Genomic DNA, 26,833 nt, shown 5'->3' on the forward strand with positions numbered 1-26,833 from the left:
CCCTGAGGACCGCCAGTATACAGCTTTCGAGGCGAACGGCCGCCTCTACCACTTCCTTAGGGTTCCCTTCGGCGTCACCAACGGGGTTTCGGTCTTCCAAAGGGAGATGGACCGGATGGTTGACCAGAACGGGCTGCATGCCACGTTCCCCTATCTAGATAACGTCACCATCTGCGGCCGCGACCGGCAGGACCACGATGTTAATCTGGAAAGATTCCTCCGTACGGCCCAACGGCTGAACCTTACCTACAATAAGGAGAAATGTGTGTTTAGCACCTCGCGCCTTGCCATCCTCGGCTGCGTATTAGAGAACGGAGTCATCGGCCCCGACCCCGAAAGAATGCGCCCCCTCATGGAGCTTCCCCTCCCCCACTGTCCAAAGGCGCTGAAGAGAACCCTGGGGCTCTTCGCCTACTATGCCCAATGGGTGCCAAATTATGCGGACAAAGCCAGACCCCTCATGAAGTCCACCTCCTTCCCCCTGACGGCAGAAGCGTGCGCAGCCTTCTCCCTCATTAAGGGAGACATTGCTAAGGCCACAATGCATGCGGTGGATGAGTCTATCCCTTTCCAAGTGGAGAGCGATGCATCCAACTTCGCCCTAGCCGCAACCCTCAACCAGGAGGGGAGACCGGTGGCCTTCTTCTCAAGAACCCTCCAGGGCCCTGAGACCCGACACTCTTCGGTCGAGAAGGAGGCCCAGGCGATCGTGGAGGCTGTACGACGCTGGAGGCATTACCTGGCAGGCAAACGATTTACCCTCCTCTCCGACCAGCGTTCGGTCGCTTTTATGTTTAATAACAAGCTGAGGGGCAAAATCAAGAACGACAAGATCTTGAGGTGGAGAATCGAGCTCTCCACCTATGATTATGATATCTTGTACCGGCCTGGTAAACTGAACGAACCCCCAGATGCTCTATCACGAAGTACATGCGCCAACGTGCAAACTGATAGACTGCAGACCCTCCACAACGACCTCTGCCACCCCGGGGTCACCAGACTTTACCACTTCATTAAGGCCCGCAACCTGCCATACTCCATCGAGGAGGTCAGGACCATGACCAGGAACTGCCAAACCTGTGCCGAATGCAAACCGCATTTCTATAGGCCGGACAGAGCAAGCCTGATCAAGGCCACCCGCCCCTTCGAGCGCTTGAGCATCGATTTTAAGGGGCCCCTCCCGTCCTCTGACCGTAATGTGTACTTCCTCAACATCATTGACGAGTACTCCCGTTTCCCCTTTGCCTTCCCCTGCCCAGACATGACCAGCACCACGGTCATCAAATGCCTGAACGACCTCTTCGCCTTGTTCGGGTTCCCGAACTATATACATAGCGACCGGGGCTCCTCCTTCATGAGCGAGGAACTTCACCAGTTCCTATTAGCGAGAGGTATCGCTGCAAGCAGGACCACCAGCTACAACCCCCGAGTGAACAGCCAGGTGGAAAGGGAGAACGTGACTGTCTGGAAGGCCGTTCTCTTAGCCTTAAAGTCTAAGGGCCTCCCAACCTCTCGCTGGCAGGAAGTCCTCCCGGCAGCGCTGCATTCCATCCGGTCACTACTTTGCACTGCCATTAACGCCACCCCCCATGAACGAATGTTTGTTTTCCCCAGGAAATCGACTACGGGAACCACGCTGCCAACTTGGCTGACTTCTCCGGGGCCCGTCTTACTGCGAAAGCATGTGAGCGCCCATAAAACGGACCCCCTGGTCGAGAGGGTGGTCCTCCTGCACGCTAACCCCCAGTACGCCTACGTGGCATACCCAGACGGGCGGGAGGACACAGTCTCCTTACGAGACCTTGCACCCTCGGGCACCCCTGAGACACCACCATTACCCCCCACCACCCCCCCAAATCCAGCCCAGGTAGACGGCATGCCGGAACCCCACGAGCCTTCGTCAACCACGCAGACACCAGCATTAACACCGGAGACTGCAACACCGCCGCCGCTGCTGCGCCGATCAGAAAGACTTACGAGGCCTCCGGACAGACTGACATACCCGAACTGGTAGTACACTTCACCCCGCCGGACTCAAATCTAAACAAGGGGCGAATGTGGTAAACCACTTTTATCGTTCACTACCGTTACACTATGGTTATCACTGTTATATCGTTACACTATGGTTATCACTGTTTACACTGTTGTATCACTACACGAGGTCGCCTCTTGCCACGCTGTTATACCTGGGCTGACCACTGCTGACTCCGCCCATAGCTCCGCCTACTTGCCCAGGTATAAAGGTGGTCGACTGGCTGGTATTCCTCCTTGTTGGATCCGATCACCCACGAGGGTGGGCTCTGTTATTTAGCCAATAAAAACCTATAGTTACTTTCTTAACTCGTCGCCTTTCATTGGATGAATTGATAGGTATATCATGTACTCAATACCTCTATTTATGAAGCCCAAGATCCCATATGCTTTGCTAACCACTTTCTCAATATGTCCTGCCACCTTCAGGGACCTCCGCACATTAACTCCCAGGTCCCTCTGTCCCTGCACACTCTGTAAAACGGTGCCGTTAAGTGTATATTGCCTCTCCCTGTTCCTTCTGCCAAAATGCATCACCTCACACTTCTCTGTATTAAATTCCATCTGCCACTTGTCTGCCCATTCTGCTAGCCTTTCTATGGCCTGTTGCAGTCGATTGGTATCATCCTCACTGTTTGCCACACCCCCAAGTTTGGTGTCATCGGCAAATTTAGAAATTCTACTGTGTATTCCAATATCCAGGTCATTTATATATGTCAAAAAAAGCAGTGACCCCAGTAGTGACCCTTGGGGAACACCACCCTCTACCATCCTCTAGTCTGAAAAACAGCCATTTACCACAACTCGCTGTTTTCTGTCCTTAAGCCAATTCCTTCTCCAAGCTGACACTGACCCACCTATTCCATGAGCCTCAATTTTGTTAACCAGCCTTCTATGTGGTACTTTGTCAAACGCCTTCCGAAAATCCATGTAGACAACATCCATTGCATTCCCTTCATCGATCCTCCCTGTTACTTCATCAAAAAATTCAATTATATTAGTGAAACACGATCTGCCTTTTACAAATCCGCGTTGGCTCTCCTTAATTAGCTTAAACCTCTCCACGTGCCCCTTCACTTTTTCCTTGATTATTGTTTCTAAAACTTTACCCACCATTGATGATGAGTCCACGGTTGTGTCTCAGGAGTATACGGGAGGGGGAGGGGGAGCAGGACTCTCCCCGCAGGAGGGGCTGATCGACCGGATGAGGATGTATCTCAGGAGTATACGGGAGGGGGAGGGGGAGCAGGACTCTCCCCGCAGGAGGGGCTGATCGACCAGGTGAGGGCGTATCTCAGGAGTATATGGGAGAGGGAGCAGGACTCATCCTGCAGGAGGGGCTGATCAACTGGGGAGGGTGTATCTCAGGACTAAACGGGAGGGGGAGGGGGAGCAGCACTCTCCCGCAGGAGGGGCTGATCGACTGGGTGAGGGTGTATCTCGGGAGTATATGGGAAGGGGAGGGGGAGCAGGACTCTCTCCACAGGAGGGGCTGATCGACCGGGTGAGGGTGTATCTCAGGAGTATATGGGAGGGGGAGCAGGACTCTCTCCGCAGGAGGGGCTGATCGACCGGGTGAGGGTGTATCTCAGGAGTATACGGGAGAGGGAGGGGGAGTAGGACTCATCCTGCAGGAGGGGCTGATCGTCCGGGTGAGGGTGTATCTCAGGAGTATACAGGAGGGGGAGGGGGGAGCAGGACTCTCTCCGCAGGAGGGGCTGATCGACCGGGTGAGGGTGTATCTCAGGAGTATACGGGAGGGGGAGGGGGAGCAGGACTTTCTCCGCAGGAGGGGCTGATCGACCGGGTGAGGGTGTATCTCAGGAGTATACGGGAGGGGGAGGGGGAGCAGGACTTTCTCCACAGGAGGGGCTGATCGACCGGGTGAGGGTGTATCTCAGGAGTATACGGGAGAGGGAGGGGGAGTAGGACTCATCCTGCAGGAGGGGCTGATCATCCGGGTGAGGGTGTATCTCAGGAGTATACAGGAGGGGGAGGGGGAGCAGGGCTCTCCCTGCAGATGGGGCTGATCGACCGGGTGAGGGTGTATCTCAGGAGTATATGGGAGAGGGAGGGGGAGCAGGACTCCCCCCGCAGGAGTGGCTGATCGACCGGGTGAGGATGTGTCTCAGGAGGATATGGGAGAGGGAGGGGGAGCAGGACTCCCCCTGCAGGAGGGGCTGATCAACTGTGGAGGGCTGTTTTAACCTGCTGTTTGTGTTTCCCCAGCAGGTATGGCCTGCCCTTGGGGCCAGGTGTGGAACTCTGACCTCGACAAGTGCCTGGACTGTCAAATCTGCGCTGTCTTCCCCTTGACTCCTTCCTGCAACCTTTGCAGCTCCCCCACCACGACCCCAGGAGGAGGTAGGTCGAGGGGATTGGGGGAGTGTCTGTACGGTCACAGGGTGTCCCGATGGTGAAGGGGATGGAGGGACGGGGAGGAGTCCAATGGAGGGGACAAGAGGTGAATGATTCCCCTCTTCTTGTCTCCCCCAACCCCCTCCCCCCTCCCCCCCTCCCCACCCTGCCCCCTTCGCTTCACCTCAGGCAAGGACTGATGCATCACACAGCCAAATATCCGACCGAAACACACCAACTCACTTTCCCTTTTCGGTCTCAGTCCTCTGCTTTTAACATCTCTGTGTCTGTCTATCTCTATTTTTTCTCTCTCATTCTGCCTCAATCTGTCGCTCTGTCTCTCTCTCTCTCTCTGTCTCTCTCTCTGTCTCTCTCTCTCACTCTGTCTCTCTCTATCTCTCTCTCTCTCTCTCTCTGTCTCTCTGTCTGTCTCTCTGTCTCTCGCTCTGCCTCTTTCTCTCTCTCTCTCTCTCTCTCTCTCTCTCTCATCTGTCTATCTCTATTTTTCTCTCTCTCTCACTGTTTCTCTGTCTCTCACTCTTTAACTCTCTCTCTCTCTCTGACTCCGTCTCTCTCTGTCTCTCTCTCTCTCTCTCTCTCTGTCTCTCTCTCTCTCTCTGTCTGCCTCTCTCTCTGTCTCTCTCTCTCTCTCTCTCTCTGTCTCTCTCTATCTCTCTCTCTCTCTCTCTGTCTCTCTCTCTCACTCTGTCTCTCTCTATCTCTCTCTCTCTCTGTCTCTCTCTCTCTCTCTCTCTCTCTGTCTCTCTCTGTCTCTCTCTCTGTCTCTCTCTCTCACTCTGTCTCTCTCTATCTCTCTCTCTCTCTCTGTCTCTCTCTCTCTCTGTCTCTCTCTCTCTCTGTCTCTCTCTCTGTCTCTCTCTCTCACTCTGTCTCTCTCTATCTCTCTCTCTCTCTGTCTCTCTCTCTCTCTGTCTCTCTCTCTGTCTCTCTCTCTCACTCTGTCTCTCTCTATCTCTCTCTCTCACTCTGTCTCTCTCTATCTCTCTCTGTCTCTCTCTCTCACTCTGTCTCTCTCTATCTCTCTCGCTCTCTCTGTCTCTCTGTCTGTCTCTCTGTCTCTCGCTCTGTCTCTCTCTCTCTCTCTCTCTCTCTGTCTCTCTCTCTCATCTGTCTATCTCTATTTTTCTCTCTCTCTCTCTGTTTTTCTGTCTCTCACTCTTTAACTCTCTCTCTCTCTCTGACTCCGTCTCTCTCTGTCTCTCTCTCTCTCTCTCTCTCTCTCTCTCTGTCTGCCTCTCTCTCTGTCTCTCTCTCTCTCCCTCTCTGACTCCGTCTCTCTCTGTCTCTCTCTCTCTTTGTCTCTCTCTCCATCTCTGTCTCTATGTCTCATTCAATTCAATTCAATTCAATTCAAATCGCTTTATTGGCATGACAAGGTACATCTTATGTTGCCAAAGCATCGAAAAACATTTATGGTTGAACACGTAAACACAGATCTATCCATACAGTGAATAAACAGATATATCCCTGAGTGTATAAATATACATTCATATAATTTATATATACTCTTTTCTTATCTTTAGTGATTGTCCCTCTGTTTACGGCAAGCTGTAACATAGTGTGCCGCTAGTGTTACACAATTTCTCTCTTCCCCTAGTAGGTATGGGAGTTTTTGGTCGTCATTCAAATTTCTGAATTCCGGGCATATTTTTGTGAATTTTGGGTAGAAACTCTCCCTTATGCCCTGATATTTTCTACATGCTGTGAGGAAGTGCATCTCTGTCTCCATCACTCCCTGACTGCAGTGAGAGCATATCCTGTCCTCTCTTGGCAGCCTGGTCTGCCTGTGTCTGCCTTTCTCTCTCTCTCTTTCTCTCTCTGTCTCTCCCTGTCTCTCTCTGTCTCTCTCTCTGTCTCTCTCCCGGGCTCTCACTCGCTCTGTCTCTCTCTCTCGCTCTGTCTCTCTCTCGCTCTGTCTCTCTCTAACTCTGTCTCTCTCTCTCGCTCTGTCTCTCTCTAGCTCTGTCTCTCTCTCTCCCTCTCTCTCCCCCTCCGTCCCCAGATGTGTTGGGGAATGTCTAACGTGTCTGACTCCAGTCACGTGCGTGAGCGGCTGTGCTTCTTGTCACAGACCCGCACCGATAGATGGTAAAAGGCACTGACTCCCGAGCTCCTGATCGAACTCCAACAGCCCCGAGCTTCCTCTCCGATCTCCCTCGGCACCTCCTGCATCCAAAACATCTCTGTCGCTCTCCTCCCGTCCCCTGAAGCCCCTGCCCAGACCATGGTCTGGGGTCCACAGGAACGGGAGCCAGATCGCCTTTACATCAGTTCGACTATTCGACTGCAGATTGCATCACGCGCAATCCTGACCAGACATGACACACCATCTCCCACCAGCAGTTGCTAATTTTGGAGTAGGAGCCCTCGCTGGTTTTATTCAATGCCCCCTAAGCCAGAAGACCTTTCCTGCTCTGTGTGTGAGGGGGGCTCCTTCCACACTGAGCGGGAACAGGAGCGACAGCGCTATCGCTGGGCTAAGGCTGAAAATTGACTGTACTCCCCTCTCTGAGTCACAAGGTCGTGGGTTCGAGCCCCACCCCAAAGACTCGAACCCCACAATCCAGGCCGACACTCCCCGGTTGTCAGTACTGAGGCTGCGCTGCACTGTCAGAGGGGCAGTACTGAGGGAGCGCTGCACTGTCGGAGGGGCGGTACTGAGGGAGCGCTGCACTGTCGGAGGGGCGGTGCTGAGGGAGCGCCGCACTGTCGGAGGGGTAGTACTGAGGGAACGCTGCATTGTTGGAGAGGCAGAACTGAGGGGAGCGCCGCACTGTCGGAGGGACAGTACTGAGGGAGCGCCGCACTGTCGGAGATGCAGTACTGAGGGAGCGCTGCACTGTCGGAGAGGCAGTACTGAGGGAGCGCCGCACTGTCGGAGGGGCAGTACTGAGGGAGCGCCTCACTGTCGGAGGGGCAGTCCTGATGGAGCGCCGCACTGTCGGAGGGGCAGTACTGAGGGAGCGCCACACTGTCGGAGGGTCTGTATTGAGGGAGCGCCACACTGTCGGAGGGGCAGTACTGAAGGAGCGCTGCACTGTCGGAGCGGCAGTACTGAGGGAGCGCCGCACTGTCGTAGGGGCAGTACTGAGGGAGCGCCTCACTGTTGGAGGGGCAGTACTGAGGGAGCGCTGCACTGTCGGAGGGGCAGTACTGAGGGAGCGCCGCACTGTCGGAGAGCCAGTACTGAAGGAGCGCTGCACTGTCGGAGCGGCAGTACTGAGGGAGCGCCGCACTGTCGGAGGTGCAGTACTGAGGGAGCGCCGCACTGTCGGAGGGGCAGTACTGAGGGAGCGCTGCACTGTCGGAGGGGCAGTACTGAGGGAGCGCCGCACTGTCAGAGGGGCAGTACTGAGGGAGCGCTGCACTGTCGAAGGGGAAGTACTGAGGGAGCGCTGCACTGTCGGAGGGGCAGTACTGAGGGAGCGCCGCACTGTCAGAGGGGCAGTACTGAGGGAGTGCTGCACTGTCGGAGGGGCAGTACTGAGGGAGCGCTGCACTGTCGGAGGGGCAGTACTGAGGGAGTGCCGCACTGTCGAAGGGGAAGTACTGAGGGAGCGCTGCACTGTTAGTTATCCATCAGCTAACATCACTGAAAAAAAAACAGAGTAACTGGTCATTATATCAGTGGCGGTTTGTGGGATCTTGCTGTGTGCAAAGTGGCTGTCAAAGTTGGCAACACAAAGCATTCCCTTGGCTACAAGGCATCTTTAGAAATCAGAGAAGCCTTGTACCTCAACAAGGATGGTTTCTTTTGACCACTAACAGGCCACAGCAAAAAAAAATTGAAGGTGATAACTGTGAATGTTGAAGAAATCAAATTAAATTTCCTTTCTCTGTTCACTTCCTGATTACCCTCCCCCCCGCCCCCAGCAGCTGTGAGGTCAGAGGTCATGACCCTGCCGAATCTCACCTTCATTATAGTCGGGGTCGTTGGAGCCTTGTTTGTCCTCGTTCTCTTTATCGCACTGGGACTCCTCGTCCGACAGAACAGAAAGAAACCGACCTTTTCTAGTAAGTGTCTACACCGTCCCGTCAAACACTCCCAGGGCTGGCACAGACCAGGGATGTAATGATACCTGGGATGGCAGGAATGACGTATGAGGAGAGATTGGGACGATTGGGCTTGTATTCGCTAGAGTTTAGAAGAATGAGAGGGGATCACATTGAAACTTATAAAATTCTACCAGGACTAGACAGACTAGATGCAGGAAGGATGTTCCCGATGGTCGGTGAGTCCAGACCCAGGGGTCACAGTCTAAGGATAAGGGGTAAACCATTTAGGGCAGAGATGAGGAGGAATTTCTTCACCCAGAGAGTGGTGAACCTGTGGAATTCTCTACCACACAAGGCAGTGGAAGCCATTTCATTAAATATATTCAAGAAGGAGTTGGATATATTTCTTAAGGCTTAAGGGATCAAGGGATATGGGTAGAAGGCACGGACAGGGTACTGAATTTGGATGATCAGCCATGATCTCATTGAATGGTGGAGCAGGCTCGAGGGGCCGAATGGCCTACTCCTGCTCCTATCTTCTATGTTGCTATGTTTCTTTGTTAATCTATGTGTGGAGCTCAGTACCAATCTCTGGGAGGTAAAGCAATGCCTTCAGTCGATATGTTTAACGAATGCTTTTTATTCCTTTTTTCTAAACTTAGAACCAATTGAAGAGACAGGAGACGTAATATCCCATGGGTTCCTGCTTCTGTGAAGGTGCGTTACTGACTGTTAGATACGCTGGCCTAGAAATTCAGTGCGCTGCGCCACGCTAAGTGGGTCGGCAGCCACTGGCCACGCCTCCCGCTAAATTCAGCGGGACGCTAATGGCGGCGCTAGCCGTTAGTGCTGCGCCGCTACCGATGACGTCATCGGTGTGCGCAGCGCCCCGCTTCCGCCCCGATCACGATATTTAGTTGCGCCCCCTGCTTTAACACCGGACGCTATTTGCGACCGGTTCAGGGGGCCTACCTGCGGCGGTAGAGGCGCTAATTAAAGGAGAGGTGCAGGGTGGCCATTTTGTTTGCTGGCCACATGCCAGCACCTCTGCGCACTGCCGTCCCCGGCCTCCTGAGCGCCCCCCCCCCGCAACCACCCCGCGGAGTGCCGGCTATGTTCCAAGAGCTCGGCACTTCTCCTCGGTGCCAGTCTCTTTTGCCGGCACTCGCGATCCTCGATGGTGCTGCACAAGGCCCCTCCCCTTTAAGAAGGGGAGGAAGGCCTGCAGTACCGCAGCACGCCGTGCCGCAGCGTGTGGCGCTGCGGCACGTTGCGCAGCTATCTTCAGCTGCAGCGCCCCAAGAGGGATGCGGGGCGCCTCCAGGAGTGCCGCGCTTCCCTCTGGGGCTCGCAAAGTGAATGTCCGGCGGGCGGCCGCGACTAATTCTGGGGCAGGCATCCCAAACGGGGCGCTACTGAATTTCTAGGCCTCTGTCCTTTCCCCCTCTGGGACCGGGTGTCACAGTGCGTTAGATACACTGTCCTTTCCCCCTCTGGGACCGGGTGTCACAGTGCGTTAGATACACTGTCCTTTCCCCCTCTGTGACCGGGTGTCACAGTACGTTAGATACACTGTCCTTTCCCCGTCTGGGACCGGGTGTCACAGTGCATTAGATAGACTGGCCTTTCCCCATCTGGGACCGGGTGACACGTTGCGTTAGATACACTGTCCTTTCCCCCTCTGGGACCGGGTGTCACAGTGCGTTAGATACACTGTCCTTTCCCCCTCTGGGACCGGGTGTCACAGTGTGTTAGATACACTGTCCTTTCCCCCTCTGGGACCGGGTGTCACAGTGCGTTAGATACACTGTCCTTTCCCCCTCTGGGACCGGGTGTCACAGTGCGTTAGATACACTGTCCTTTCCCCCTCTGTGACCGGGTGTCACAGTACGTTAGATACACTGTCCTTTCCCCGTCTGGGACCGGGTGTCACAGTGCATTAGATAGACTGGCCTTTCCCCATCTGGGACCGGGTGACACGTTGCGTTAGATACACTGTCCTTTCCCCCTCTGGGACCGGGTGTCACAGTGCGTTAGATACACTGTCCTTTCCCCCTCTGGGACCGGGTGTCACAGTGTGTTAGATACACTGTCCTTTCCCCCTCTGGGACCGGGTGTCACAGTACGTTAGATACACTGTCCTTTCCCCCTCTGGGACCGGGTGTCACAGTGTGTTAGATACACTGTCCTTTCCCCCTCTGGGACCGGGTGTCACAGTGCGTTAGATACACTGTCCTTTCCCCCTCTGGGACCGGGTGTCACAGTGTGTTAGATACACTGTCCTTTCCCCCTCTGGAGCCGGGTGTCACAGTGCGTTAGATACACTGTCCTTTCCCCCTCTGGGACCGGGTGTCACAGTGTGTTAGATACACTGTCCTTTCCCCCTCTGGGACCGGGTGTCACAGTGTGTTAGATACACTGTCCTTTCCCCCTCTGGGACCGGGTGTCACAGTGCGTTAGATACACTGTCCTTTCCCCCTCTGGGACCGGGTGTCACAGTGCGTTAGATACACTGTCCTTTCCCCCTCTGGGACCGGGTGTCACAGTGTGTTAGATACACTGTCCTTTCCCCTCTGGGACCGGGTGTAACAGTGTGTAAGATACACTGTCCTTTCCCCCTCTGGGACCGGGTGTCACAGTGTGTTAGATACATTGTCCTTTCCCCCTCTGGGACAGGGTGTCACAGTGTGTTAGATACACTGTCCTTTCCCCCTCTGGGACCGGGTGTCACAGTGCGTTAGATACACTGGCCTAGAAATTCACTATGGCCCCGCCAGCTGGCTAACGGCCAAAAGTTATCGCTGGGCGCGGAGCCATTAGTGACCGTCAGATATTCACTTTTTGCGCCCCAAGTCGGAACCGGGCGCTATTCCAGGGTGTGCCCGCCCCCGCTTGGGGCGCTGAAACTGAATTGCAGCTCTCTAAGTGTCGCTGCGCCACCCGATGCGGTGCGGCAGGCTGCAGTACTGCAGGCCTCCTCCTTCTCTTAAGGTGGAGGTGCCTGCAACGGGGAGATCGCCGCTGGATTGTGCCGGCAAATGAGCCCGGCAGCACAGAGAAGTGCCGGGCTCGCGGAAAGCAGCCGGCAAAGCCGCGGGGGGTGTGGGGTGGAGGAGGCCGGGGAAGGAGGTGCGGGCAGGCGGCCGCGTAAAAAGCGACCGGCCGCACCTCCACCTTAATGCGCCCCACTAAGGCTGCTGTAAGGCCCTGGTCTCCGGATGTTAGTAGCGGCCGCCACGGAGGAGGCGGCAGCAACTGAATATGGGCGTCGGGCCGGCATCGGGGCGGAAACGGGGCACTGCGCACACCGATGATGTCATCGGTGCCGGCGCAGCGCTACCGGCTACCGCCGCCATTACCGCCGATCTCAATATCAGCGCAACCTCCTATACTGGCGCAGAAGCCCTCTTTAGGCGGTAACTGGGCGCAAAGCTTTCAGCGCCTTACTGAATTTCTAGGCCACTGTCTTTTCCCCTCTGAGGCCAGGTGTCACAGCGCGTTGGATACACTGTCCTTTCCCCCTCTGGGACCAGGTGTCACAGTGTGTTAGATACACTGTCCTTTCCCCCTCTAGGACCGGGTGTCACAGTGCTTCAGATACACTGCCCTTTCCCCCTCTGGGACAGGGTGTCACAGTGCGTTCGATACACTGTCCTTTCCCCCTCTGGAACCGGGTGTCACAGGGCGTTAGATACACTGTCCTTTCCCCCTCTTGGACTAGGTGTCACAGTGTGTTAGATACACTGTCCTTTCCCCCTCTGGGACCGGGTGTCACAGTGCGTTAGATACACTGTCCTTTCCCCCTCTGGGACCCGGTGTCACAGTGTGTTAGATACACTGCCCTTTCCCCCGCTGGGACCGGATGTCACAGTGCGTTAGATATACCGTCCTTACCCCTCTGGGACCGGGTGCCACAGTGCGTTAGATACACTGTCCTTTCCCCTCTGGGACTGGGTGTCACAGTGTTTTAGATACACTGTCCTTTCCCCCTCTGGGACCGGGTGTCACAGTGTGTTAGATACACTGTCCTTTCCCCCTCTGGGACCGGGTGTCACAGTGTGTTAGATACACTGTCCTTTCGCCCTCTGGGACTGGGTGTCACAGTGCGTTAGATACACTGTCCTTTCCCCCTCTGGAACCGGGAGTCACAGTGCGTTAGATACACTGTCCTTTCCCCCTCTGGGACCGGGAGTCACAGTGCGTTAGATACACTGTCCTTTCCCCTCTGGGACCGGGTGTCACAGTGCGTTACCTACACTGTCCTTTCCCCCCTGGGACCGGGTGTCACAGTGCGTTAGATACACTGTCCTTTCCCCCTCTGGGACCGGGTGTCACAGTGTGTTAGATACACTGTCCTTTCCCCCTCTGGGACCGGGCGTCACAGTGCGTTAGATACACTGTCCTTTCCCCCTCTGGGACCGGGTGTCACAGAGCGTCAAATACACTGTCCTTTCCCCCTCTGGGACCGAGTGTCACAGTGTGTTAGATACACTGTCCTTTCCCCCTCTGGGACCGGGTGTCACATTGCGTTAGATACGCTGTCCTTTCCCCCTCTGGGACCAGGTGTCACAGTGCGTTAGATACACTGTCCTTTCCCCCTCTTGGACTGGGTGTCACAGTGAGTTAGATACACTGTCCTTTCCCCCTCTGGGACCGTGTGTCAGTGTGTTAGATACACTGTCCTTTCCCGCTCTGGGACCGGGTGGCACAATGCGTTAGATACACTGTCCTTTCCCCCTCTGGGACCAGGTGTCACAGTGTGTTAGATACACTGTCCTTTCACCTTCTGGGACCGGGTGTCACAGTGTGTTAGATACACTGTCCTTTCCCCCTCTGGGACCGGGTGTCACAGTGTGTTAGATTCACTGTCCTTTCCCCCTCTGGGACCGGGTGTCACAGTGCGTTAGATTCACTGTCCTTTCCCCCTCTGGGACCGGGTGTCAGTGTGCGTTAGATACACTGTCCTTTCCCCCTCTGGGACAGGGTGTCACAGTGCGTTAGATACACTGTCCTTTCCCACTCTGGGACCGGGTGTCACAGTGCATTAGACACACTTTCCTTTCCCCCTCTGGGACAGGGTGTCACAGTACGTTAGATACACTGTCCTTTCACCCTCTGGGACCGGGTGTCACAGTGCATTCGACACATTGTCCTTTCCCCCTCTGGGACCGGGTGTCACAGTGCATTAGATACACTGTCCTTTCCCCTCTGGGACCGGTTGCCACAGTGCATTAGATACACTGTCCTTTCCCCCTCTGGGACCGGGTGTCACAGTGCATTAGATACACTGTCCTTTCCCCCTCTTGGACCGGGCGTCACAATGTGTTAGTTACACTGTCCTTTCCCCTCTGGGACCGGGTGTCACAGTGTGTTAGATACACTGTCCTTTCCCCCTCTAGGACCGGGTGCCACAGTGCGTTAGATACACTGTCCTTTTCCCCTCTGGGACCGGGTGTCACAGTGCGTTAGATACACTGTCCTTTCCCCCTCTGGGACCGGGTGTCACAGTGCGTTAGATACACTGTCCTTTCCCCCTCTGGGACCGGGTGTCACAGTGTGTTAGATACACTGTCCTTTCTCCATCTGGGACCGGGTGTCACAGTGCGTTAGATACACTGTCCTTTCCCCCTCTGGGACCGGGTGTCACAGTGTGTTAGATACACTGTCCTTTCCCCCTCTGGGACCGGGTGTCACAGTGCATTAGATACACTGTCCTTTCCCCCTCTGGGACCGGGTGTCACAGTGTGTTAGATACACTGTCCTTTCCCCCTCTGGGACCGGGTGTCACAGTGTGTCAGACGGGTGATCCCAAGTTGGAATAAAGAAAGTGTGGAGTGTCAGGCTAAAGCAGGAAGGGCGGAGGTTGTGTGAGAGTCAGAGTTGAAGCTTCCAGCATCACTGGAAGGCTGGGTGAGTGGGGCTCAATGTGACTCAGGACCAAGCTAGATCAGAACCTTCTTAAACATAATCCAGTTGTGGGCATTAAGCAGCCTCCTGATCTCATTTGTTTCTCGCAGGGCAGGCGGTGTAAATTGAGGCGGGGGATGAGGCTCTCTCAGACCTGCTCTGGCCCACCCTCTCCTGGCCACCCCGGGAGTGGGGGAGGCCTGCCACTGGGCCTCTGCCTTGTTCTGTCAGCTGGTGCCGGTGATCAGGGGGCAACTGAGGCATTGGAAGAGAGGGATGGAGGGAGGGTGAGGAAGGGAGAGAAAGAGAAGTAGAGAAATAGGGCCCAAGCTGGAGTATTGTGTGACATTCTAGGCACCACATACTTTAGGAAGGTGTAGGGGGGCATCCTATACCTGGTTTACGGTAATTTACCTTCCTTTACCTGGTTTACGGTAATTTACCTTCCTTTACCTGGTTTACGATAATTTACCTTCCTTTACCTGGTTTACCGTAATTTACCTGGTCAGGCAGCCCTTGCCACTGCACTGTGACCAATTCCAATCAGCGGTTTCGAATCGCTAAACCCGTCCTTCCAGTTCTGACTGGAGGAACATATAATTAATGATATATTAAAATGGACAAATGGTCTGGATGCAAGAAAGTCAAATTTTATTAAAACTAAAGAAACTACACCACTCGATCAAAGTAATCAAGGTAAAATTGCTTAAATAGGGGAGGAAAAACGGACACAACGAGGGAAAACGACTAAAATCACAATTTCTAACGAAATTCCCACTTTACTCCCACCCTTATGCCTATCCTAAGTTGCCTTGTGGAAGGCCAGAAAAATATATGCTCACCACTGCAATGCCAGCTCCGTGCCCTACGAGATCTTCACTGCCCTGAAGTAAAGAAACACCCCAGTGTTTTAAAAGTAAACTGCTGGTGTTTTTACCTCTTCAGACAGACTCCATGAACTGCAGAGGGCACACGGAGGCAAGGCCAGAGAGAGAGAGATGCTTCTGAGAAGCTATCTCTTATACCCCAATTTTGGGGCTGAAATGTTCCCGCCCAGATCTGGAGGTTTCTGGGCTAAAACAAAAGGGATCCAACTGTCCCCATTGTCCAGTAATGGGTGATTCAAACCCATTCATTTTAAACTGTTCCTCTCCTCAGTCCAAATGTCTCTTCTGTGCTGAGCTTTGAATGTAAAGCTGCAGTTCTGATGAGTGTCTATTGTGGGTGATGGCTATCTAACCATTTCCATTCACCCTGATGGGTTTTGAATGGAGTTGTATTACTATGTAAACAGCTTGGGAGGAGTGTAAACAGAAACCCATTGTCTTGTGGTCGGCTGAAACCGCAGTCAAGTGGTTTAATCCCTTGTGCAAACATCCTTGTAGCAGCTTCTGTAAACAAATCGATTATCTAACTTCCTGAACTGCCTTTGATTGGCAGATTCAAACGGGCTACTCCCCAGTGCAAACAAGCAGCTTGTAGGTTACGGGACCCACCCAATACCACAGGGTGACTGACAGCTCGGGCTCCATTCAAACTTACTACAGGGCAGCGCTGAACTTTTCATATGCTAACAGCCTGTCTGTCCTTTTCTGCTGCCTTTTAACATTCTGTTTCCATGAGGTCTGTTCAGCCATTTTTATGCCCTGGGCAATTTAAACAGTTCAAAACTCAAGAGTACATCTTTTAATAAAATGTACAATCTTAAAGTGTGCGATTTTCACAAAGTTCTTTGATTCCACTGCTGCCTAGCTTACGAGCTTTTTAACGCAGCCTTTTTTTCAGTTCTGGGTATGTTTTAAAACATTGTCCAACCCAGAGACAATTTAAATCACACAAGTCTTCATCCACGATGTGGATTGATATTTTCCGATCTTCGGGGGCTGAGGGGATTTTGCGACCCCTACAAAGGAAGTCAAGGCCTTGGAGAGGGTGCAGAGGAGATTGACCAGAATGGTACCAGGGATGAGGGACTTCAGTTACATGGAGAGACTGGAGAAGCTGGGGTTGTTCTCCTTAGAGCAGAAGAGATTAAGGGGAGATTTGACAGAGGTGTTCAAAACCATGAACGGTTCCGATAGAGTAAATAAGGAGAAACTGTTTCCAGTGGCAGGAGGGTCGGTAACCAGAGGACACAGATTTAAGGTGATTGGCCAAAGAACCAGAGGGGGAGATGAGGAGAATGTATTTTACGCAGCGAGTTGTTGTGATCTGGAATGCGCTGCCTGAAAGGGCGGTGGAAGCAGATTCAATAGTAACTTTCAAAATGGAATTGGATAAATACTTGATGGGGGGAAAAAGAGCAGGGGGGAGTGGGACTAATTGGAGAGCTCTTTCAAAGAGCCGGCACAGACACGATGGGCCGATTGGCGTCCTGTGATGGATCAGTCTAGGAGCCACAGAGCGAGAGCAGGGAGAAAGTGCAAGAGTTATATTCATTTTTCAATTTCTTCTGTCACCAGCACATCTGAAGTGTTGAATGAACAAAACGAAAGGAGTTCTGAGCTGTCCTGGAGGATTCTGAGAGGCAGATTCCTCTGCGATTCCGGAAGCTTCCGCAGACGGGACATTCGAAGGTCACTCCAAGCTGGGAGCAAACTACTGACCATGTGGGGAATCGCCCCTTGATTTGCATCTAATGGAGGGTTTTCCTCTCTCTCCCTCCCCCATCTCTCAGTCTCTCTCCCTCTCTCTTTCTGTCACTCTCTCTGTCTCTGTCTCTGTCTCTCTCTCTCAGGGAGGTATCTGTACACTGACTGGTGTCTCCTAGTCCCTCTCTCTCAGGGAGATATCTGTACACTGACTGGTGTCTCCTAGTCCCTCTCTCTCAGGGAGATATCTGTACACTGACTGGTGTCTCCTAGTCCCTCTCTCTCAGGGAGATATCTGTACACTGACTGGTGTCTCCTAGTCCCTCTCCCTCAGGGAGATATCTGTACACTGACTGGTGTCTCTCAGTCCCCTCTCTCAGGGAGATATCTGTACACTGACTGGTGTCTCTCAGTCCCCTCTCTCAGGGAGATATCTGTACACTGACTGGTGTCTCTCAGTCCCCCTCTCTCAGGGAGATATCAGTACACTGACTGGTGTCTCTCAGACTGCTCTCTCTCAGGGAGATATCTGTACACTGACTGGTGTCTCTCAGTCCCTCTCTCTCAGGGAGATATCTGTACACTGACTGGTGTCTCTCAGTCCCTCTAGCTCAGGGAGATATCTGTTCACTGACTGGTGTCTCTCAGTCCCTCTCCCTCAGGGAGATATCTGTACACTGACTGGTGTCTCTCAGTCCCCTCTCTCAGGGAGATATCTGTACACTGACTGGTGTCTCTCAGTCCGCTCCCTCAAGGAGATATCTGTACACTGAATTGTAGATATTTTTACAAACAGTTTTTCATTGAATGACAGTTGGTCTGTTAGTATTTGATGTATATATTTAAACAATTTTATGCACAGTAGCATTCGTGACAACTTTATTTAAACAAACTGCCACCACATTTTCTTAATAAATATCCTCCTTACGAATCTCTCTGTAACATTGTTTTATTTTCAAATGTCTGTGTGTGTGTGTCTCAGTCCCACACTGAGTGTGACAGCAACTAACTCAACCCTAGGCTGGGGATGGAGCCTGGGCCTTTCCTGATCAGTGTGTCTGTCTGTGTGGGGCTCAGTCCCACACTGGGTGTGACAGCAACTAACTCAGCACTAGGCCGGAGATGGGGCCTTTCCTGCTCTGTGTGTCTGTCTGTGTCGGGTGTGACAGCAACTAACTCAGCACTAGGCCGGGGATGGAGCCTGGGCCTTTCCTGCTCTGTCTGTCTGTCTGTGTGTGGGGCTCAGTCCCACACTGGGTGTGAGAGCAACGAACTCAGCACTAGGCCGGGGATGGAGCCTGGTCCTTTCCTGCTCTGTCTGTGTCGGGGCTCAGTTCCACACTGGGTGTGACAGCAACTAACTCAGCACTAGGCCGGAGATGGGGCCTTTCCTGCTCTGTGTGTCTGTCTGTGTGGGGCTCAGTCCCACACTGGGTGTGACAGCAACTAACTCAGCACTAGGCCGGAGATGGGGCCTTTCCTGCTCTGTGTGTCTGTCTGTGTGGGGCTCAGTCCCACACTGGGTGTGACAGCAACTAACTCAGCACTAGGCCGGAGATGGCGCCTGGGCCTTTCCTGCTCTGTCTGTCTGTCTGTGTGTGGGGCTCAGTCCCACACGGGGTGTGAGAGCAACGAACTAAGCACTAGGCCGGGGATGGAGCCTGGTCCTTTCCTGCTCTGTCTGTCTGTGTGTGGGGCTCAGTCCCACACTGGGTGTGAGAGCAACGAACTCAGCACTAGGCCGGGGATGGAGCCTGGGCCTTTCCTGATCTGTGTGTCTGTCTGTGTGGGGGCTCAGTCCCACACTGGGTGTGACAGCAACTAACTCAGCACTAGGCCGGAGATGGGGCCTTTCCTGCTCTGTGTGTCTGTCTGTGTGGGGCTCAGTCGCACACTGAGTGTGACAGCAACTAACTCAGCACTAGGCCGGGGATGGAGCCTGGGCCTTTCCTGCTCTGTCTGTGTCATGGCTCAGTCCCACACCGGGTGTGAGAGTAACTAACTCAGCACTAGGCCGGAGATGGAGCCTGGGCCTTTCCTGCTCTGTCTGTGTGTCAGTGTCGGGGCTGAGTCCCACACCGGGTGTGAGAGCAACTAACTCAGCACTAGGTCGGAGATGGAGCCTGGGCCTTTCCTGCTCTGTCTGTGTGTCAGTGTCGGGGCTCAGTCCCACACCGGGTGTGAGAGCAACTAACTCAGCACTAGGCCGGAGATGGAGCCTGGGCCTTTCCTGCTCTGTGTGTCTGTCTGTGTGGGGCTCAGTCCCACACTGGGTGTGACAGCAACTAACTCAGCACTAGGCCGGAGATGGAGCCTGGGCCTTTCTTGCTCTGTTTGTGTCGGGGCTCAGTCCCACACCGGGTGTGAGAGCAACTAACTCAGCACTAGGCCGGAGATGGAGCCTGGGCCTTTCCTGCTCTGTGTCTCTAACTGTGTGTGGGGCTCAGTGTCACACCGGGTGTGACAGCAACTAACTCAGCACTAGGCCGGAGATGGAGCCTGGGCTGTAGTGTATGTAACCGTTCCACCTTTAAGAGAACCGTCCCACCTTTAAGAGAACTATTTTAAGAGTTGCACTACTTTATCTTGGCTGCTGTATACTGTAATACCGGTGGTGACCACACCGGTATATAAGTGCTGTGTAATGATTTATTGGGCAGTTCCGCCCTGACCTTCGACTAGTAAAGACCTGTTAAAATTTACTCTTGTGGTCTGTGTAGTAATTCTCACTATAACACAGACTTAACAGTGGCGACGAGTACGATCTTACCCTGCGGCAGAGATACATCCAAGGCAGTTTAACGGGCGTCGAGAAGAGGCATCCGCCCTCATCATTCTGCTGAGAAAAGACTCGGGTCTGCAGAACAAAGGAAGAATTCTGACACGAAGCCTTCCATCAGCAACAGGCAGTGATCATCCCTTCTATCACGGTGGTGGGTAAGCCGATCAGCGACGAGCAGCAAGTCGGCCACGTTGGCTGTGAAATAGGGGAGGGAATATCGGAAGATATTAGGGCGGAGAACTCGACCACGGCCGGGGAAAAGAGCCGGACAGAAGTCGGGGCCAGAGGCGCTGAGACTGGGGCAGCGTAAGGCATGGAAGCCGCGGTGAATGCAAATGCAGCCGGTGTGAGAGACCGCAGCGAATGCAAATGCAGCCGGAGTGAGAGACCGGGCTGCAAGCGGGCTGGGAGACGCAACAGCATCGAGAGAGAGCTCGACTGCGACCGGTGAAAAAGGCCGGGCAGCTACCGAGGCTGCGAGGCGCAGCGACCGGGACAGCGTAAGGCGCGGGAGAAAATAGCAGGCTGGGAGACGCAACAGCGTCGAGAGAGAGCTCGACCGCGACCGGTGAAAAAGGCCGGGCAGCTACCGAGGCCGCGAGGCACAGCGACCGGGTCAGCGTAAGGCGCGGGTGAAAATAAAAAAAAAAACGCGGAGAACTCAGCCGCAGCCGGGGGGGGAAAGGACCGGACTGCAAGAGGGGCTGGGAGGCACGATTTGAAAACCGCTGGGGGAGGGCGAACGCAGCAAATCGGCAATCGCCATTACAGCCAGCGGGGGAGAAAGGCAAACGCGGGAAGCAGCCATTTTCGGAGGCGGGAGAAGAGGACAAGCGCGGGAAACCGCCATTTTGTAAAAGGAAAAAAAATATAATGCTTTTGTTTCTCAAGAAGATCGCGAGGATGCCTAAGCGTGGTAACATCAACGATTTCGATCCCGATGTTGAAGATTGGGCCACGTATGTAGAACGCATAGAGATATATTGTAAGGCAAATAAAATATCAAATGAAGATAAAGCATTAACCTTACTAAACTCAATGGGTGCGAAGACATACGGGCTATTGAAGCATCTTCTATCACCAGCTAAACCGGCGGATCAGACTTTCGCTAACATTGTTGCTGTCCTGAAGGATCATTTGAACCCCACACCGCTGATGTTAGCGGAACGATTTAAATTTTATGCGAGAACGCAACTGCAAGAGGAAAGCAACGCGGAGTACTTAATTGAACTGCGTAAGCTAGTGAAATACTGTCAGTTTGGGGAAGGACTGACAGAGGCACTGAGAGACAAATTCGTGTGTGGATTGTCGAAAGAAGGAACACAAAAGCGGCTACTTGAAGAGAATGATCTTACACTTGATAAGGCTGTCTCTATTGCAGCATCGCACGAAGCCGCAGCGAGAGGCACTGCGGAAATGCAGCTGAAGGCAGCGGTACTCAGCGTAGATCAAATGGCTTTGGGTACAACGAAATGTTATCGTTGTGGAAAGACAACACACGATCAGAACCAATGCGGGTTTAAAAACCAGGAATGTAGAAAATGTGGCAAGCTTGGTCACATAGCTAAAGTATGCCGGTCAGGAAAGAAGACCAGCAACAAAAAGTCACCGCAGGAAAAGTGCAGCAAGGTACACAAGGTGGCTGAGAAGAGTTCGGATGAACAGAATTCGGATTCAGACTCCAACAGCAAGGAACTGGGTAGTCTGAGAATTCACAACGTGAGTAAGGAAGCTGACCGACAAACTTTCTGGGTCACACTGCAGATAGCAGGAGTCCAAGTGAAGATGGAATTGGACACTGGATCGGCGTTGACGGTCATGAATAAGCAAGATTACAAAAAGTTATTCAAACATATTCCCCTACGGGATACGGAGATAGTATTGCAGACATACACGGGGCAAAAAGTATACCCCATCGGAAAGATAAAAGTCAAGGTGGTACACAAGGGCAAAGAACACCAAGGAATGGACATATATGTACTGCCTGAGGGAGGCCCACCACTTCTGGGACGGGAGTGGATGAGGAAAATAAATATGGACTGGCACTCCCTAAAAGCAATAAAGGTAGATTCCGGGAAAAACAAAGATGTCAAACCTGCACGATTGTCCAGAATATTGGATGAGGGCATATGCAGCAGTGACAGTGACAAAGCAGAGAGTGAGAACTCGGTGAAGATAATCAGCTCAGACTCTGGCACTGATGATGGTAAGACCAGCCCATGTGCAAAAGACAAGTCTAAAATGGACTTGCAGACTAATGATAGAAAAACGAAGGAGTGCATAAATGCTTCAGGAGAGAACCAAGTATCAGAACAGAATTCCACTGAACAACAACAACATAGTTTGACAGAGAATTCTGCGTCTGTCCAGTCTACCGACATGCACATTTCTGAGGAACACCGGGCTCGAACTCAACTCAATTTCAAACTACAACAGCAATTAGACCTAATGATTCGCCGTTTTGAGCAAGAGATGAATGCAAAGAAAAAGTTATTTGACACAGAGTGGGAGAATCTGGAAAGACAGCAGAAGCAGCTGATTGAGAAAATGGAACAGGAACACAGAAACCGTCTGCGCGAGGTGGCCAAACGAATCAAAGCTGAGCAAGAAAGGGAATATGTCAAATTCATCGATCAGTTGAAAGCTAAGAAGAAAGAGCACCCTCTTGTGAGCAGTGTCAGCAGTAATAAGCCACTCAGGAAATTGGTGGCAGAGGCAAAAACTGAAGATGCTACAGAGATCAAGTTTGTTGCTGAAAGCGCTACTTCCAGAGCTTTGCTTCGAATTAAAGAATTGCCAGTTAAAATTGTGAAACCCTTAAGAGAGAAGATTGGCATGGAGAAACATCGTGTCATTTTCCAATGCAAGGTTTCCAGGCCAAATGCTGCTGTCAAGTGGTATTACAAAGACAAAGAGATTCATCCCAGTCATAAATATGAGATTGTGGGTGAAGATGTGTACCGGAAGCTCGTTATTAATAATGTCGCTTTTGAAGATGAAGGCAACTACATGTGCGATGCCATAGATGACCAAAGCCCAGCAAACTTATATGTAGAAGAGCAATCAATTGTCATCATTAAACCCATATGTGATGTGGAAGTGACAGAGCCAAGTGACGCCATTCTTGAGTGTGAGCTTTCAGTTGCTGACGTGAAGCCTCCGTCAAGGGTAGTCAAAGAACTACAGAACATTACAGGGGAAGAGAAGCATTCTGCTACTTTGAGCTGTGAGTTTACACCTACTTCCAAGATGGTCAGATGGTACCAAGACCAGAGCTTAATCGAATCTTCTGACCGATACAAATTTAAACAAAATAAGAATGTGATAGAACTTACCATTACAAACCTCACACCCAAAGACTCTGGTGAATATAGCTGCGAATCAAGTAATGCACAGACCACCGCCACACTCACAGTTGAAGCTCCAAATATAGAAATAATAAAACATTTGGAGGACGTAGATACTGAGGAGGACAGCAATCTAGAATATTCATGTGAGTTGTCCCATGATGATGAAGATGATGACTCATCTGAACCATTATCACCCCTATCAGGTCACGCACGTGGTCCCTCCGAACTGAGCCAAATCAGTCTGGAAGCAGAAAAACTTCCCAAGGTACTCAAACCTTTAGAAGTCAGCAATGTTGGTTCTGCAGTTACGAAAGTTCAAACTGTTAAGTCCAGTGAAGGACTATTAGATGAGTCACCCCAGCAACAAGAACCTACTACACCATCGAAAACTATTGCACCACCGAGGCGTTATCCGGACCGAGTCAGGAGGCGCAGGAGGCGCTGCCTCAGAGACTGAATCTGTGAACTGTTTTTACATGAAGTTGTGTATATACGTTATGTTTAATGGGAAATATATACTGTTAAGCTAAAAAGGGAGGATTGTAGTGTATGTAACCGTTCCACCTTTAAGAGAAACGTTCCACCTTTAAGAGAACTATTTTAAGAGTTGCACTACTTTATCTTGGCTGCTGTATACTGTAATACCGGTGGTGACCACACTGGTATATAAGTGCTGTGTAATGATTTATTGGGCAGTTCCGCCCTGACCTTCAACCAGTAAAGACCTGTTAAAGTTTACTCTTGTGGTCTGTGTAGTAATTCTCAATATAACACACAGACTTAACATGGGCCTTTCCTGCTCTGTCTGTCTGTCTGTGTGGGGGCTCAGTCCCACACTGGGTGTGAGAGCAACAAACTCAGCACTAGGCCGGAGATGGAGCCTGGGCCTTTCCTGCTCTGTGCATGGGTGGGGCGGGGGGTCGGTGGGAGGGTCAGTCCCACCCTAAAAAGGAAAGGAAGTCTATCACGGCGTAGGAGAGCAAGCTGGGATAGGTGACGGAACATCTAAATCCAGGGTGTACACTGTTCCAAGTATCTCAGTTATTTGGCTTCATTCTTAAACCACCACTGTAACATCAGATCGGATGACTAATATGACCGAGATTAGTGACACGTCACGGGTGATTCATCCAGCTGTGAGGTAAACTACATTTATAAATCTAGGGCACTCAGCTCAACTCATGCAGAATGCAATCCCATCGCTAGTTCCATCAGAGCTGTCAGCCGTGGCCCAGTTGATATCTCCCTCTCTCTGGCCTCTGAGCCAGAAGTTCGTGAGTTCGAGCCACCCCACGCTCCAGAGAACCCCATAAACTAGGTCAACATTCCCCGGTAAACAGTACTGAGGGAGCACCACTGCATTGTCGGAAGGGTAATACTGAGGGAGCGCCGCACTGTCGGAGGGGCAGTACTGAGGGAGCACTGCACTGTCGGAGGGGCAGTACTGAGGGAGCGCTGCACTGTTGGAGGGTCAGTACTGAGGGAGTGCCGCACTGTCGGATGGGCAGTACTGAGGGAGTGCCGCACTGTCGGAGGGGCAGTACTGAGGGAGCGCCGCACTGTCGGAGGGGCAGTACTGAGAGAGCGCCGCACTGTCGGAGGGGCGGTACTGAGGGAGCGCTGCACTGTTGGAGGGGCGGTACTGAGGGAGCGCTGCACTGTTGGAGGGACAGCATTGAGGGAGCGCCGCACTATCGGGGCAGTACTGAGGGAGCGCTGCACTGTTGGAGGGGCAGTACTGAGGGAGTGCCGCACTGTCGGATGGGCAGTACTGAGGGAGTGCCGCACTGTCGGAGGGGCAGTACTGAGGGAGCGCTGCACTGTCGGGGGGCAGTACTGAGAGAGCGTCGCACTGTTGGGGGGGCAGTACTGAGGGAGCGCTGCAATGTCGGTGGGGCAGTATTGAGGGAGCCCTGCACTGTCAGAGGTGCCATCTTTCGGTTGAGACATTAAATCGAGTGCCCATCTGCCCTCTCGGGTGGACTTAAAATCCCGCAGTCACTATTGGAAGAAGAGCAGGGGCGCTCCCCCGAGTGTCCTGGGCCCAATATTTATCAACCAACATCACTAAAAAACAGATTATCTGGTCATTTATCTCATTCATATTATTGGAATCTTCCTGTGCACAATTTCTCTTTCTTCCTTAAGAATTCCCATGGACACAACCCCTTCCAATTCATTCCCATTGTACAGAATCCCAATCGACCCAACACCTTCCCATTCACTCCCATTGTTCAGACTCCCAATGGACCCAAACCCTTCCCATTCACTCCCATTGTACACAATCCCAATGGACCCAACCCCTTCCCATTCAATCCCATTGTACACAATCGCAATGGGCCCAACCCCTTCCCATTCACTCCCATTGTACACAATCCCTGTGGACCCAAACCTTCCCATTCACTCCCATTGTACACAATCCCAATGGACCCAACCCCTTCCCATTCACTCCACTTGTACAGAATCCCAATGGACTCAACCCCTTCCCATTCACTCCCATTGTACATAATGCCAATGGGACCAGCCCCTTCCCATTCACTCCCATTGTACACAATCCCAATGGACCCGACCCCTTCCCATTCACTCCCATTGTACACAATCCCAATGGACCCGACCCCTTCCCATTCACTCCCATTGTACACAATCCCAATGGACCCGACCCCTTCCCATTCACTCCCATTGTATACAATCCCAATGGACCTGACTCCATCCCATTCATTCCCATTGTACACAATTCCAATGAACCCAACCCCTTCCCATTCACTCCCATTGTACACAATCCCAATGGAACCGACCCGTTCCCATTCACTCCCATTATACACATTCCCAATGGACCCAACGCCCTCCCATTCACTCCCATTGTACACAATCCCAATGGACCCAACCCCTTCCCATTCACTCCACTTGTACAGAATCCCAATGGACTCAACCCCTTCCCATTCACTCCCATTGTACATAATGCCAATGGGACCAGCCCCTTCCCATTCACTCCCATTGTACACAATCCCAATGGACCCGACCCCTTCCCATTCACTCCCATTGTACACAATCCCAATGGACCCGACCCCTTCCCATTCACTCCCATTGTACACAATCCCAATGGACCCGACCCCTTCCCATTCACTCCCATTGTATACAATCCCAATGGACCCGACTCCATCCCATTCATTCCCATTGTACACAATTCCAATGAACCCAACCCCTTCCCATTCACTCCCATTGTACACAATCCCAATGGAACCGACCCGTTCCCATTCACTCCCATTATACACATTCCCAATGGACCCAACGCCCTCCCATTCACTCCCATTGTTCACAATGCTAATGGACCCAACCCCTTCCCATTCACTCCCATTGTACACAATCCCAATGGACACGACCACTTCCCATTCGCTCCCATTGTACACAATCCCAATGGACCCAGCCCCTTCCCATTCACTCCCATTGTACACAATGCTAATGGACCCAACCCCTTCCCATTCACTCCCATTGTACATAATCCCAATGGACCCGACCCCTTCCCATTCGCTCCCATTGTACACAATCCCAATGGACCCAGCCCCTTCCCATTCACTCCCATTGTACACAATCCCAATGGACCCGACTCCATCCCATTCACTCCCATTGTACACAATTCCAATGAACCCAAACCCGACCCATTCACTCCCATTGTACACAAGCCCAATGGAACCAACCCCTTCCCATTCACTCCCATTGTACACAAGCCCAATGGACCCGACCCCTTCCCATTCGCTCCCATTATACACAATCCCAATGGACCCAACGCCTTCCCATTC

The 26,833-nt window shown here is 52.5% G+C and overlaps 1 protein-coding gene across 3 annotated transcripts in view; it reads left to right on the forward strand.

Annotated features, from left to right (window-relative positions):
* LOC147094896 (tumor necrosis factor receptor superfamily member 12A-like) overlaps window positions 1-23,764 on the forward strand; it is a 37,085-nt gene extending 13,321 nt beyond the window's left edge. The window contains exons 2-5 of one of the 3 annotated variants that reach the window (XM_085974522.1): window positions 4,261-4,395; window positions 8,284-8,424; window positions 9,069-9,123; window positions 16,776-20,675. In XM_085974522.1, coding sequence (XP_085830648.1) covers window positions 4,261-4,395; window positions 8,284-8,424; window positions 9,069-9,121 — 329 coding nt within the window. In that variant the 3' untranslated portion in view covers window positions 9,122-9,123; window positions 16,776-20,675. Of the gene's footprint in view, window positions 1-4,260; window positions 4,396-8,283; window positions 8,425-9,068; window positions 9,124-16,775 lie in introns of those variants that run through there. The other 2 variants (XM_085974523.1, XM_085974521.1) reach the window with 2 other exon arrangements.
* The last annotated feature ends 3,069 nt before the right edge of the window (window positions 23,765-26,833 follow it).

This window comes from Somniosus microcephalus, unplaced genomic scaffold (genome assembly GCF_052327205.1).
Source record: "Somniosus microcephalus isolate GS21.2 unplaced genomic scaffold, FLI_Smic_1.0 unresolved_chr1, whole genome shotgun sequence".
Taxonomy (NCBI): Eukaryota; Metazoa; Chordata; class Chondrichthyes; order Squaliformes; family Somniosidae; genus Somniosus; species Somniosus microcephalus.